Consider the following 15,832-nt stretch of genomic DNA (forward strand, 5'->3'; position numbering starts at 1 on the left):
ATTAAATTTTAAACAGGCATCTTTTAGTGGAATCTGGAATTTGATAGCTCGTTTTCGACTATTTCAATCTATCATTAGTCAACTGCTAATTTATTTATATTATATGGAATGGATTTATTTAGTAACTACCAATGTTAATATTTACCTTTTCATAAATATAAACAGTCTTCATAAGATATGTTTTGGTATGTTAGTTTTTGATATAAGGCCGAAACTTTAATTATTTTTATATAAATTTATTTTATTTTATACTATTGATACATATGTGTATTCGATATGTACATATATAAACTCTATGTAGTTTATTCGCTGGAAAATAATTTCTAACAATATTTGCGACGGAATACATTTAAGAGGAATTTTCATTCACTTTAAAATTTAAATATACTGCAATAGCATATAAACGTTCATTTATACATATTTATGTATGTAATTTTTTGTTACAATATTTAAGCTTTTCATTTAAGGCTAAACGTTTTGACATCATGTCCAGCATTCAGTAGCAACGTTTCAGGTGTGGTTGGCGCACCCAGACGCACCCACTCCCTGGGCAATCCGGCATCCTTTCTGGCCGATTGCAATGCCTCCTGCAAGGCGAAGACAACGCTGACAGCCAGACAGCAGGGTGGCTCGCCTGTGGCTTTTGACCGCATAAAACCCGCACTGCTGGGCTGTGGATTCTGAACCAGCTCGATGCGAAAATCAATGGGTATATCCTTGGGTCCAGGTGGCTTGTAGTTCCAGGTGCGATTCGTAAGAAGGCGTCCCGTTTGCCGCTCATAGACTAACTTCTCACTGAGCCAATAGCCCAGGCACATGACGAATGCTCCCTCGACTTGGCCAATGTCAATATAGGGACTAAGGCTCTCGCCGGCATCCTCCAGCAAGTCAACGCGCTTGATCTGACTGTTGCCGGTAAGCACATCCAGCTCGATCTCGGTCAACGCCATTCCGTAAATGTGATAGTTCTGCATGTCGCCCTCTTTGTAATGATCCGAGGCAATCAAATTGATCGATGCTGCATATGCTGCCTGCACTGTTTCCTGCCAAGAGGCTTTGGGCTTTTTGACCGGCTTCAGCCTAGCGTTGAGGGTTTCACAGGCTTTACGAACCGCAAAGCAGAGACTTTCGCTGCCGACTGCACCACCCGTTACCATTGAGTTGGCTCCATTAATGGTGTCCGACGATTCGATTTTAACGTAGTCCAGCTCAATGCCCAACGTGTATGCGGCAACCTGTGCGACTTTCGTGTTCATGCCTGACAGACAAAATAAAGGGAACTGAAATTATACCATACCAAACGAGCTGATTGAACACTCCGTACCTTGACCCATTTCAATGCCGCCATGGGTGATAACGACGGTGCCATCCACATGATAAATTGCGACAGTCGCCGGATACTGGCCGAAGTAGAAGATGGGATAGTCCATTATGGCCAGGCCAAGCCCGCGTTTGATCCAACGATTCTTTTCATTGTACTCCTTGATTTCCTTGCGTCGCGACGCATACTCCCTCGACTTCAAAAATGGAGGCAGCAACTCTGCCATTTTGTTGCCTTTAGCCAAATTGAGCAACCGCACCGCAGCTGGATCAAGATCTAGCTCAAAGGCCACATGCTCAATTATGTTCTCCATCATTGCAATGCCTTCAACAGATCCGGGTGCTCGGCACCAGGTCGAGCTTGGTGCGTCAGTCAGTACAGCGTTTCCATTAATTTTAAAATTCGAATCGGTGAACTCGTAACAATTAGTTGCTGTAAATGTGGAATGTTCTACGACGGGGCTTTCGTTCTTATTCCAGCCGGCATCCTCGTAGAAATCATTCTGGAGACCCACAATCTTCCCAGAGTCCAACACTTGAGCCTCGTAGTCGGACCGACAAGCCCAGCGCTTGCCATTCACGTCCATCATCGATTCAATGGATTGCACAAAGCGAACGGGTCGATTCAGCTTTTGAGCAGCTAAAGAGGCGGCGCAGGCCACCTGATTGCCGCGCGATATTTTACTGCCGTAGGCGCCACCCAAGCGTCGGACCTGTAGCTGCACATCCTTGGCCTTTATCTGCAGCATTTGGGCGATTACCGACTGCGTATGATCCATCCACTGGGTGGCGGAGTAAACCTTGAGGCCATCCTCGAAAGGCACTGCCACCGTTGTCTGGGGCTCCATGGTGAAGTGGTACTGCAGTCCAATCTGCAAGACGCCTCGCACAGTCTTATCCGGCGTAGCCGAGCACTTCAACTTGCCCGGCTTCGCGGAGACCTCACGAATAATGCGCGAAGCCTCCGGCTCCGGCGACATATCCAATACATCGCTTAAGCTGGGCAATACTTTATGCTCTGTAGACTGCTGGCCATAGGTGATCTTTACTAGCTGGGCTGCTTGCTTCGCAATATCCGCCGTGAGGGCAACTACCACACCCACGGGCTGTCCATAGTGTCTGACCGGTGTGGTGCAGAAGATCTCTTCTGGCTCGTAGCCAAAGTTCGGATCACAGAACGTATTCGAGCCGGGTATATCCTTAGCACTGTAGAGGGCCACCACGCCAGGCTGCCGAAGGGCTTCCGATGCATCAATTTGCTCTATGCTGGCGGCCACTTTGGTGGCTCCCACAAAAGCGCAATGCACAGTATTCGAAGTAGTCAGCACATCATTCATGTAGGTCGCCTCGCCCGAGCACTGTATCATGCCCTCCACTTTCTGCACCGCCTGCGTAACGGGATAGTTCTGCTGTTGGGTCTGGTACACCTGTGTGCCCGAGGACAATGGACGTTGCAATAGCTGCGCTCCACTCTTAAATGCTTCGTTCACTTCCTCTTTGGGAGCATGTTTCAGAAGAAACTTGTATAGCAGTCCACATGCCAGACTCAAACGATAGGCGGGGGATGCTTCCGGCAGCATCTCATCGGGCTGCAGCAGCGTCGACAGCTTGTCGAATACCTTCGCCAGCAATGCATTGTCAAAGGGATTGCGTCCGACCAGCAGCTGCTCAATAGGCGTCGCATGCACAAAGTCCGGCCGGATGCCGCCAAAGCAAATGCGAGCATTTTTCACTTTCGACTCTGCATCCATTTCGAGCAGAAAGGCGGCGTTCACATACGCATGCGCATTCTGGGCACGTGGCATAATCTGCGGAATGAAAATAATATTTATAGACATGTCGAACCTAAGTGTTTACCTACAATAACTATACAAAGTTTTATAACTGATTACCATATATTGCAAATAAATATTAACCATTGCTCGATGTCTGCAATAAAGTGTATTTTTCTCACACTCAGAAAAAGCTCCGAGAGCAACAAATTGCGTCGGTTCTTTAGCGAGTTCGTTCGGTTAGAAAGATCTCTGGTGGCTCTCCGACCATTCGACTGAGTTAACTTATGCAAAAAGTCTATTGTGTATGCATTGGTATGTGTGCGAGCGAGTGTTGTGCTCGTTGTGTTGTGTGCATGTCTTATTTGGTCGCTACTGAGTCTTTTTGGATCTCTCCCTATTATTATCGGATCTCTCTCTAAACACTGTTCGTTAAAATGAGTGTCAAAAACGAAAAGAACCGAAGCCTCCTTATCAGACCGAGAGTGAGTGCAAGATCTGAATATGATCTGCCTATAAATACCCTACCTTGTATGATTCGTATATAAACTTATCCGTGGCATAAGCAGGGAGCAGAAGGGCCTTAAGCACGAGCTTTTTATCGTTGGAGATCAAATAATCGGCCAGTGACATTTGTTGTTCATCTTTAGCGCTCTTCGAGGCGACGACACGCACATCAAGTGCTTCGAAACTGATGTGGACATCGGATGGAAACTCTGGATGCGCTTTCTTGATGGCTAGGTTGCCTGCCAGGGTGGCAGTCTGCAACAAAGAAGAGTTAAAGAGTTGAAGAGCTTGAAGCGAGTAGGAGGGAAACCCACATTGCGAACAGGCGCATTGGCAATCAGATCTAGGTGCTGCCAGAGCTGCTGCAGATACTCAAAGCCTGGCTTGGTGGAAGTATCTTTCAGAATGTCCATGGCCTCGCTGAGACTTAGATTGACACCCAGTTTCAGCTGATGCGGCTCCCATTGGTGTTCGTGTAGCTCTGCTACGGCGCGCACGTCAATGAAGTGTTTGATGTCCTGCCCACGACGATACACTCCATGGGCCGTGTTGCCACCGACAAGCATAAACTGCTCCTCTCCCACCCGGTCCAAGGCCTCGAACAGTTCATTCAGGGACTGCGGCCAATGCCACAGACGTCCATCATCGTGGACCAAATTGGACCTCGCGCAGCTGCCCGAGCATCGCTCGCCCGTTTTGGGGCAATTGCGCGGCGATAGGTCCTCAATGTCCGTGCACTCCGCCGGCAGTTGAATGCAGCTGTCCACAGCAAATGACTTCATGGCATCCAGTATGGGCCGGTAGCCGGTGCAGCGGCAAATATTGCCGCCGAAGGCGTTCTCCACCTCGGCCATGCTCACTTGACCCCCACGTGACTCCAGCAGCCCGTACATGTTCATCACAAATCCCGGCGAACAGTAGCCGCACTGGGTGCCATTCAGCTTGGCCAGACGCTTCTGTATGGGATGGTAGCCGCTTCGCATGTTGCCCAGCCCCTCCGAAGTCACAATCTCCAGCTGCGCGCAGGTATTCAACAGAGTCAAGCACTACCAAAAGCACCAATATAAATGTTGATGTTCGTCTTTGTTCAGCTATATGGATACCCTTTCTTACCGAATTGACCGCCCAGCTGCGCTTCCCGTCGCGCAACACGCAAACGCAGACACCGCAGCCGCCCTCCAGGCACATGAACTTCGTCGCCGTCAACTGCGCATGCTCCCTGATAAAGGTATTCAAAGTGATATCTGCCGGCAGGCTGCTCAGATTCACTGCGAGGAGAGTGAGAGAGAAGGAGATATGTTAGTACGTAATACAAATCTTTTTTTAGCTTTTGTATTTTTAATTTTTTTTATGGACCATTTGTTATTCATATAAAAACTTACCCGTATAGGGCTGTCCATTGATCGTAAAAGTAGTTGTCATTCTGATAAAAATCGCTGCAAACTGAAAAGAATGAAAAAATCCGCCGTTATTTAGCTTCTGCTACTTCAGCTGATGCTTCTGTGCTCCTCGGTTGTTTGCTTTCAACTGATTCTCGATTTGTTCGTTCGCTCGGCAGCAGCTTGGCAATTTTGAAGGTTGTTGTTATGAAAATTGTTGTTGCTCAAAATAATCACATACATATATGTATATAGACATACATACAAACCTGTAGTAGTTAATTGAATTAACGATTTTTGAATAAAAAATATTTGCTGTTGCGCAACTTGAATTGCAGCTTTATTCCGCAGCTGCTGTGCCGTTCCAATCGAAACATACTAACGGCGTCTAGCTTCGAGTTTGTTTTCCCGCTGTTTGTTGTCGACTTTGCTTTGGTCTGTCGTCTGTATGTCTGTGGTGCTGTGACTGTGTGAAGAATAGGGGCACGATCTCTGTAAAAATAGCAACAAAATGAACCATGAAAGAGCCCAGCAGTTGGAGTGCATAGCGTGGCAGCACATACATATGCATACATATATAAATATGTAACTACTGATATACATGTATATATGTGAATTAAACAATTTAAATGCCAAATGCAAACAAATCGCATAAATTATTTGTATACTTATATCTGTAAGCACATGCAATTGTATTTAATTTACATGCATATGTAAATATTTGTTTGCATTGTAAACTATTAAAATTGCAAATTGTGTTTTGATATGCATTTTCATGTCGATGGCATTAAAAATGCTATAAAATAATTGATGTATTTAATTAAATAATAATTTATCAACCTAATTTTAGGTATATAAGATTTTGAGTCTTAAAATTGCTTTAATGCCCACTGTGTTAAATACTCAAAACAAAGAAAGAGATAGGGAAAAGAAGAGAGCGCAATCTAACCGGCCGGCATGCACAGCACTGCCAGCCTAAATTAATGTTTGCATTTTCTCATTTTGGAAGAAGTGTGAACAGTGGAATGATTGCTGATTGACAGTTTATCCAAATTGTTTCAAAGTAACAAGTAAGAAATGCGCAAAACGGACAACACCCAAGTGAAAAATGAAAAAACTCCGATGACAAATATAATATAATGCCAGTCCAACGAATTGCCTTTTAATAATAATGAATTTATTTGGAAAAATTTAAATACAAATGTTGCAAGCACACATGCATGCATACGTATGTATGTATGTGAGTGAACAGCACTGCCAGCCTAAATTACATGTGTAGCTTTTCAATGTCAATTGGGTGAGCGCACTAACATGCAATTCGATATATTTTATTACAAAATATACAATATATTTATATTTATTCTTTTGTTGTTATGAATAATGGATAATAATGAGGTGGTTACTGTATTCTAAATCTATTACTTCGGATGCATGCAATGGAATACAATTATTTTATTTATACATTACAGACATACATGCATTCACATATACATATGTACATACGTACATGCATCCATATATACATACATATATAAAGCAACTGCCAAACTGCAAATTCATTCAATGGAAATTCTTCTTGAGTTATTTTTATTTCTGCATATATACTTACATGTCATATATCGATATGATTAGTATGTATGTATGTATATTTTATAGCTCCGTACTATCTTCTGAACCGATTTAGGATTTTCTGTTTTTTTTTTCCGGGATATTCCGTCCTTATTGGCATTAGTCAGCGTTCGATTAATCGTTGTTGATTTTTGTGTCGTGTTTTCTTTTTGTTCGCTTGTTATCTTGACGCGGCTTAATTAATTAAATACATGCCCGTTTGCCGTTACCTGCTGCCAGCAGTCAAAAATATTTATCCAAACATGTTTTTTATTAACTTCAGGATTGGTGGTTCCATAAAGGGATGGGTGGAAAAAGTGTCCACTCATTTAGAAATCATTTGTCAAAATATATAAATCGAGCGGGAACGAGCGTAGAATAAGGGTGTAGGAAAATGTTACATAATCATGCATACGGCATACAGAGAACAAGCCCAAGAATCATTACAACAACAGCAACAACAACAACTACAACAAAGGCAAGAGTAACAATAAAGGGAAATGTTCCGCCTTGCAGCTTATCGATATTCAAAAATCGTATTCGAAACGTTAAACAAGTAAAATTAAAATATGAAAAACGCAATCTTTTTTCACATGGCTAAGCATTCGGTTCGGTACCTCGAAAGGCCGGCAACCCGCCGTCAGACAGGTACCCAAAAATCCGCTGCCCATCCCCAACCGCTTCCACACTCTAGCCAACGCAAGCTTGACTTCATGACTGGGGCTGTGGGCGTGTCCATTGTTAATGGTGCTGTTGTTGTTGCTCTTGGAGCTGTCATGCATAATAAAATTCGAATATATATTCGGACGCACGCCTTCGCCTTCGCCTTCGTTCGTTTCTTTAGTTTGATTTTGTTCTCGCTGCGGATCCTTATCAAACACGAAAAGTGACGTGTCCAACTACCAAAGATGATGATGCACACAGTTCCAGGTTAGCCAACAGACAAACAAACCCCACCTGCCTCCATCCAGTGCTCTGATGAGCGTCGCTCGACACTGACCCACAAAAGCGTCGAGTGCCGCCAAGCCCAAGTCTGGCTGTCTGTCCCTTGTCTCGAAACTTGCCTCGTAGCCAATTTGATGGCATCAATATTTTGTGTTCCGATTAGGTCTAACATGTTGCAAATTTTAATGTTTCTTATAGGCTGGGGCTTTGATGAATCAGAAGGAAAAGTTTTATGCGAGATTAAAAACTTCTTCTATGAGACTTTCATGATAAGCCAAACTCAGAGAATGAAAGAATAATCACAGTTTTGATATCAAGTCGACAATATTACATTTGGAGCGAAATCAAATTGCCTTCAGAGATTCTCATTTTAATATCTTTTGAAAAATAAGCCACAAGCGCTGATCAAATGGTAATCGATTTGGATGCTGTCTGCCTTACAGGGATATTTGTATATATATGTAAGGTATATATATTTGTATTTATATATCATTGATTGGTCGAGCATCATTTTGCAACATGGTGTACCCAACATGACAGTCCATGGTAAACATTTTTTAATGCATTGCGACCCTTTGCGAAAAAAAGCCTGAAGACAGAGAAACTACTCGATTGTGACACGTTTAACCCTTTGTCACAGGCATTGACAGTTCAATAATGCTTCATTCGGAAAGGGAACGCACTCCCAGCCATTGTCCGTCTGTTATTGATATGCGGAATAAGGGAAAGGGGAGACGGCAAGGCGACTTCTGAGTAGGGACAAGGTGTCATATCAACTGCCAGAAGTAACGGCCAGGTACCAAAGGTACCAAAGGTATTTCGCTTACAAAGGACAGACATGGCTTTGTTATAAAAGCGTGTTTAATATTGCATTCGCTTTATTGGATATAATATGTATTCCTTTTAAGTCATAGCCTTTTATTTATTGGAAAATATTTAACGATATCGAGTTTCCGTTTAATTATTCATTTTCTTTTTTTTTTTTTTTTTCAGCGAGAAATATATCTACTTGTAGCAGACACAAATGTGGGTGTCAAAAGCCATGAGGGATTCGAGATTGAGAAACTTGTTTGAATTAAGATGAGAGAGCAAGCTCATGTAAGTGATTCGATGGATTGGATAAGGAAATTTCAATTGTAGACTAATCATCATCAGTATGTAGACAGTGTTATTAGCTTGGAAGATATTACGTTTAAGGTAGAAAATAATTTGTATTGAGAAAATTATTAAATATACCCATTAAAGTTTTAAGATAAACCTGAAAGGGTATATATAAATCGAGCTGTCGAAAAGAAATTCTCTCATTCGTCTGGCTTTTGGCTCGTGACTTGCGATTCGGGACTCTTGTCGCCTGTCGGATGTCACATTAAATTCCGATTATTTGCTTGAAATAATTTCCCGTTTATCGCGCGCCTGATGCATTCGCATTGATAAAACCAACGATGCGTCTTGATGGCTGTGGCTGCATTTGTTGGCAGCTCCTTAAAACCGGGTGATAAATCCAACCCAGTGGGAACGTTGCTAAGTGTGCAAAAACTTGAAATCGAATTCAGGTTTTTGGGGCCTGGCCAAAAGGCCTCTTTAATTGATTCATTAGTCAATCGATTGTTGAGTCTGTCTCGCTCTCTCTCTCTCTCGCTCTCTCTCTCTCGCTCTCTCTCTCTCTCTGGGTGGGTCCAACTGAGTATCGGGTTGCTCGAGCAAGCGGCTGATTGTGCGGTTCGCTTGCACCGGAAGGCGGGCCACACTGCACCTGTCACGCCCCCGCCCTGGGCAACTGTCGTTAAAACCCATTTGTGGCAATGACATCAAATGACATCTATAACGTTTCTATTTTACGAGTTCAACGAAAAGTCTATAAAACTTTGAAAAAAGGGAATAATAGAAAAGAGCGGAACCCTAGAAACTAACTGTTAATGTACATTTTATTTGCGACAAATAAACAAATAATAATATTTCGATATCCCCTACAAAATGAGGACGGATGAAGGGAGTATTAGACTAATTCAAATAGTTTAGTTAAGAACTGATTAACATTAACATTAACATAGAATTCACTGATATAACACTGAAAATAACAAACATCATATAAAAATATTAATATATTTCATATGTATTATTATAATGATAAAAGAAATAATTTGATTATTAATTCATAACTAAATCATAAAATAAATAGTTAATATTTCACATATATAAACATTTTAAGATATTGTAATAATTTTATTTTTTATTAATTTATATTACTACTAGCCAAAACTAGATGGTAACTCTAGTTCCGTCATAGAGAGTCTCCTAATGAATTTCTATTTGTTATTTAAGTGAATTGAGTTTTCGACCAATCAAAATAAAAAAAATAAAAACAAAACAAAACTGAGCGGAAACTTAATTGAAAGTAGCCACGCAAATTGAGTTAACCAAGCGGAAAACCAGACCATTAAAATTGGATTGTAGGGGGTGTCCAGGGCCAGCCAGAGGCGGGAGGGGTTGAGCCCTATTGGACTATTGGAGACTCGTCTGCTGTTCGATTTATGGCATTTTGCAATTGTGAGGCAATTTAATAGCAATTTGTCCCTTCGATCAGAAAAAAGGCCGAAAACAAAACGAAAACCTGAAAGCCGACGAAATTTTGACGAAATGCAATTGGAAATAGTCACAGCTCAAATGGTAGAGCTCACTCAATAATTGACTGAATGACTGACTGCACAGCGTAACAATGGCAACAGTAACAACAACAACAACAACAAAACAACAGCATCTACTACTCTTTAGGCCAACAATGTTGAGCAATTGGAAGCCAAAAATGACATTTTGGTAGTCCATTGCATTACGAAGGGCAATCGACAGCAAATTTCCTGTTTGGTTTAGCCACATTTTCGGTTAGGGACAACAGCTGAGCAATTAGTCTGCAAGGATGTCTATTGATGAGATCTAAAGCCATTTGGTTTGGCGTGAAGAAATCCTTATGAGCTGGCTCTCGGTAGGGAATCACTTTGTGTGAAAATGATGGACTAGAAAATGTCTCGCAATCGAGTGTATTTATAGATTAAAAAATTTGTTTTCTATAATATGAGAGTTGTTGGGGTTTTAGAGCTCAAGAAAAATCAGACATTAAGACAAATGCATAATAAATATGTATATATTTGTTGCATGTTTTTCAGATTGAATGTTTAAAGTTCATAATATAATATAATATAATAATAAATACAATTTTTAGTTATATTTTCATTTGAAATTTATTTTTTTTTTAGGATGCTACAAATATTACTATATAAATCAAAATAAAAACGATAAATTCTAAGGTTTTGCAGGCAATAAATTTTTGCATGGCCTTGGGTTGTGCGTCGCCTTGTCTTTATAGACATTTCCTCTTTTTATCTCGACAATCGGCTACTTTAGAGATTAATTGGGGCGAGAAACAGCTAAATCCGACGATAAGCTTAGATAAAGCGTGGAGCAAGAAATATTTATATGCATAGGATATTTAAAAGGTAGGCGCGATAAATTATAAGCCAAAGCCAAAGCGAAAGGTTGCCACACAGCATCGGCTCGGCGGGACAAGATTGTTGACTCTTATCCTTATCTACAGACGAAATAGTTGTTGTTAAATCTGCTGTTAAAGTTGTTGTCACCCGGCTGGTTAACTGTGGGAGCCAACAACTTAATTTGTAATTTATTTTTTTAAAAGACAAAGTGCCAAGATTTATGCCGCTTAACTCAAGTGGAGTAAACAGATAAAGAGAGAGAGAGAGAGAGAGAGAGAGAGAGAGAGCGGGCATGAGTTGAAGAAAGAAAAGGAGAGCTAAAAATTAACTGACGCTGATAATAAATCAATTTCCTGCCTACACACTAAATTATACAGTTAATAATAAGCTGGCGTTACCAGCTCGCGAACAGCCCACGTTTAACTTTTAAGTCCGACTCCAAGTCGAAGTCGAAGTCAAAGTCTTTGAGTCTGCCTCTCGTCTCTCACCTGGCGCCTTATCGCGCTCAATCCATTTGCATCTCATCAGCTTTCAGCTCAGCGCAAAAAAAAAAAAAATAAAATAAAAAAAAATAAAATAAATAAAAAAGGAAAAGAACTGAAAAAACTGGTCGTACGTTGGCTGTGGCGAATCCATTCGCGTGTCTTCCACAATTTGTTGGCAGATTAAACAAATTTCCTGGCAACAGCCACGCAATTTATTCACATGCGCCTTTTGACGGCTCAGTTGTAGTTGTTGCAGTAAATAAATATAATTTTTAATGATTATAGCCAACAATTTTATATTGTTGGGAATTTCAATTCTATTCACAGGCCTTACAAATAATAACTAGGTAAACTTTTACTTGTTGTTGATTGGGATTTTACAACTATTTCTTTTTTTATTGCTAAGCTTGAATAGTTGGTTATTTTGCTTAATTATTATTTTTATTATTATTATTTATTTTTTATCTATATCAGATCGATCACTCGTATCAAACCTATGTATTCACTCCTAAGTAGATCCTAAGTAAGGTAAGGCTGTTATGCCTTAAAGTGCTTTTGAATTAGCGTTGGCTTTAATGCGCACTTGGCTTGGCTTTCTCACCTTGTGCTCGAGCTGCTTAATGCACACTCGTGTCCTTTTTTAATTAAAAACTTGCAGACTGCTTAATTTTGTTTGCGCCCAAAATCCCAGGACTACAATGAAACTTTGCGCCCTGCCTAGCGGCTGGCAACCAGAACCCACCACGAAAGAATGAAAAAAGCGAGAAAAATCACAAGAAGAAAGGCGGAAGGAGAAGGCAAAAGAAAAGCTGGACAGCTTCAAGTGCGCTTTTCAATTTGAGTAAGGTAGAGTTGAGAATTTTTTAACACTTTGCAAACGTTACTTTCTTTTATGTTTTTTCTTTCTTTCATTCTTTTTTTTTTTTACTTCCGAAACTACTTGCGATGCCTTGAACTTAATTTCCTGCGCCTGCCACAAATCCTTTCGGGCCTTCTCAGTTGCTGCCCTTTGGCCATAAATCATTGCGCCGAAAAAGGTAAATTTGATATGAAAAGTCGACTCTACTCGACTGGAGTCGACTCGACTATACTAAGGCTGTGGCATGTGGCAAGTGGCAAGTGGCAAGTGGAGCAACAAGTTTGTTTTCATCTTTGTGTGCAAATAATACGTAAGCCTCTGGCTGCTTTATTATTAACCTGAGGTAAATACGTACCAAAGGGCTGAAAAAAGGTCGTCGTACGGTTCTTCTTCGTTCCTTTTTTCTCGTTTTTAAGGACAACTTTTCGAGTGTCTGCCTCCACGAAATATTAATGAGTTTTGGCGTTCAAATTAATTGCATTTCTCTTTGCCCGAGCCCAACTTGGAGGACTTTCATTTCATTTTCATTTTGAGTTGAGGGTTGAGGTTTATCAAAATTGAGGCACGTCTGGCTAATAGTTTTGCCAGCCCAGCAAACGGGCCCTATGCCAAAAAAAAAAGCAAAAACCAAGGGCAAAGGGAGTTGCCATCTCGTTTCGTGCTGACACAGCGGGCAGTATCAAAAACTCAACATTTATTTGTGTCTAAAACCGAAAATGGAATGCGACAAGTCGCCCAAACCGAAACTCCGCCGTTCCTCGGGCTCTAAGCAGAAACCCTTTTTGCCCCCCACTGCAGTGGGCGTCTAATGAGCTGCTCTCTAAATAACTGGGCATGGCATTATGCTAAATGGCAAACAAGCGAACAGCCAGCAACTTAAAGCGCTTCAAATGGCATTCGGAGATAGTCGGATTTTTGAGAGCTAAGGCAAAGCTTTAGAGCTCGAGTACTCCAAAAAATAGAACTCTTAAATATGAAATTGAGACGAGCTCTGGCCTGGATGAGCCTTGTAGCTCATATTTTCGTATGGCATTTTGTAAAGTTAAATAGGCTTTTAGAATTTTGCAGCTTTAACTGCGGCTTTATGGTGCACTAAGCTAAGCATCAAGTTTACAATCACAATATGCAGTAATTCAGAGCTTTCGTTGCGGCTTTCCCAACAGATTTCCCCTCTGATATGATCTCGGCCCCGTTTCGGCATTTGTGTTTATAGTTAATGAAAACGGGCGACGTGTTAAGTGCTTTTGCTGTCTGCTCTCAATGGTCGGCTTTATAATGAAAAAGCCCGCCCGTCCAAACACCTGATGTGGCGGGTGGGTGGGTGGAGGTGGGGTTGGTTGGAATTCTGCCGCATGTATTCTGGTCATCAGCATAATTTAAGAGCTTTTTAATTTGGCTGACAAAATGCAACAACAGCGACAATGGGGCTTGGTCAACAACGGCCATATAGACAACATTCATCCCTAGATACATTAAAATGAGCGCCCCTCGTGCCGCATCCCCTTGGAAAACATCTAAAACAAGCACTGTTAAACTAGGCCTCGGGTTTTAAGTGGACTTTTGATGACGTCGCGTTTCTCATTACAAAAGCTGAATCAATATTAAATTTATTTTAACAAGGCGAGCCACTCTAGGTTGGCTGGGTGGATGTTTGTTTGTTGTGGCTGCCTGTCATAATTTTAAAGGGAGAAAGGAAGAGGGAAGAGGGGGAAGAAGCATCTCGTGTGGAGAAATGGGCAAACAACAAAGCAGGTGATTGCAGTAGCTGGCAACCCCAACTCAAATGAGAAACTTCCCACCCGAGATCCAGATCCGGCTGGGGCACCCTCTCTCAGCTCGCTACGTACGACTGCCCTGCTAATGCCTGCATATAAATTGGCTCACGTTTCCCTGGCTTTGAGGATTATTACACTTAAATTAGCAACTTGGGAGGCGCGCGTGCAATACCCCCAGCCGAGGGTGTGGGGCGTGTTCGGGGACTCGGATTGCCAGTTGGAATGAAGATTGCATGAGACATGCGTTTCTCCTGGAAAGCCGAAGCCGAAGCGGGGGAGGGTTGCTCGGTCATTGTGGTACGGCGCGTTGTCTGGCCGAAAATCTGACAAAATCAAATTGTTGCCATTTTTACGCATTTCATTTAATTTGAAGAGCCACAGCAGCTGGTGGAGCAGCGACGGGTCGGTCGAACACACCTGTGGGAGCCCGGGACGTGCTCTCGTTTTATTCCGTACTGCAAATGGACCACTTTAAGTGCCACATTTGACTTTTACGGCCTTTGGGCCTCGTTCGGGCAGAGCAAATGAAATGTGAGTGGGACTGTAATGAGAATTTTTGGTTGCTTTTCCGGGTGCTTTGTTTAGCTTTGATTAGCCCAAAAGATGAGACCCGACTGAATGGAGCTACGTATAATTCATGTGCCAGTCGCATTGGTACTGGCACGCTGCGTATACGTTATATTCATGCATGCATATACACAACTCCTCCATTTGAAGTTGACTTGGCTGATTATTTACACACATGCAACTGGCATTTCGGAGCGCAACAAAACAAAGCTTCGAGTGCCTGCGAGTCCTCGACAGAGGAGCTGAGTGAAAGACTTCGTGCATGCTTTGCTTAAATGTCAGCAGCAGCTCAGTAGGTGGCTCTGGGTTCAGGGCTTAGGGTCTGGCTCTGGGTCTGACAAACTCCATACGAAATGTCAAGAATTTAAGTGATTTCGTCGAGCAGAGCAATGTTGTCAAAGCTTTTGGGTACGCTTTGTGTCATTACTTAATTGAATGGAGTGCAAATAGTTGGCTTTGTTTTTGCTTCCTCCTTTTTGGTTTCTTTTTTGCAGTCTTTGCTTTCGTTTTTTAGTCGTTGATTACAGAGCAGAGCCAAAGGAATTTCTCATTATTGACCACAAAAGTCGTCGTCGTCGTCGTCGTCGTCACAAATGCTTGAAAATGTTGCATTGCGCTTTATCGAAAAGGGAGATAAAGTTGTGGAGTGGCAAATGAAATTAAAAATCGTTTGATGGAGGCATCTATCAGCAAATTGAAGTATTGCAGCCCGCAAGGCACTTGAAGCATTTGCGAGATTAATGCTAAATGCAATATAAATCAATATCTAAACTGTAGTTCGGCAAAGGCAGAATTAATTAAAAAACTCAATGGCATCATAAAAAGGAATTGATTTGAAAGTGTTCTGGGCAAATGATTTCTTTGTCCGTGCTTAATGAATCTGCCCCTCTCCATGCACCGTCTCGCTCGCCCAGTCTTAACTAAACAGCAGCTCAATTAATGTAAGCAAATGAAGCTTGAACTGGATGTCAACTGTCATAGACATGCGATGGCTCACATTGCCAAGCACTTGACTTCATTAACAGACTTGGCCCTGATGCACAGCAATTCGTTTTCCAGTCGCCCATTCCCTTATCTCCACGGGATTTTCACATTTTCAATTGCTTTAGCAATATGATCAGCAGTATGAC

At 41.9% G+C, this 15,832-nt stretch overlaps 1 protein-coding gene across 2 annotated transcripts; it reads right to left on the reverse strand.

Moving 5' to 3' along the window:
• Window positions 1–266: 266 nt before the first annotated feature.
• On the reverse strand, window positions 267–5,371 carry LOC6574259 (indole-3-acetaldehyde oxidase-like). Of its 2 annotated transcripts, XM_044008237.1 has the most exons (7): window positions 5,248–5,371; window positions 4,982–5,042; window positions 4,713–4,867; window positions 3,914–4,645; window positions 3,621–3,854; window positions 1,325–3,128; window positions 267–1,258 (listed from the first exon to the last, which is right to left on the reverse strand). In XM_044008237.1, exons 2-7 carry the CDS (start codon window positions 5,019–5,021, stop codon window positions 459–461), a joined length of 3,765 nt encoding a protein of 1,254 aa, XP_043864172.1. In that variant the 5' UTR covers window positions 5,022–5,042; window positions 5,248–5,371; the 3' UTR covers window positions 267–458. The 2 variants fall into 2 exon arrangements, with proteins under 2 accessions (XP_043864172.1, XP_032584183.2); XM_032728292.2 differs by lacking the exon at window positions 5,248–5,371 and having other exon boundaries at window positions 4,982–5,160.
• Window positions 5,372–15,832: the final 10,461 nt, after the last annotated feature.

This window comes from Drosophila mojavensis, unplaced genomic scaffold, assembly GCF_018153725.1.
Source record: "Drosophila mojavensis isolate 15081-1352.22 unplaced genomic scaffold, ASM1815372v1 contig_277, whole genome shotgun sequence".
Classification (NCBI taxonomy): domain Eukaryota; kingdom Metazoa; phylum Arthropoda; class Insecta; order Diptera; family Drosophilidae; genus Drosophila; species Drosophila mojavensis.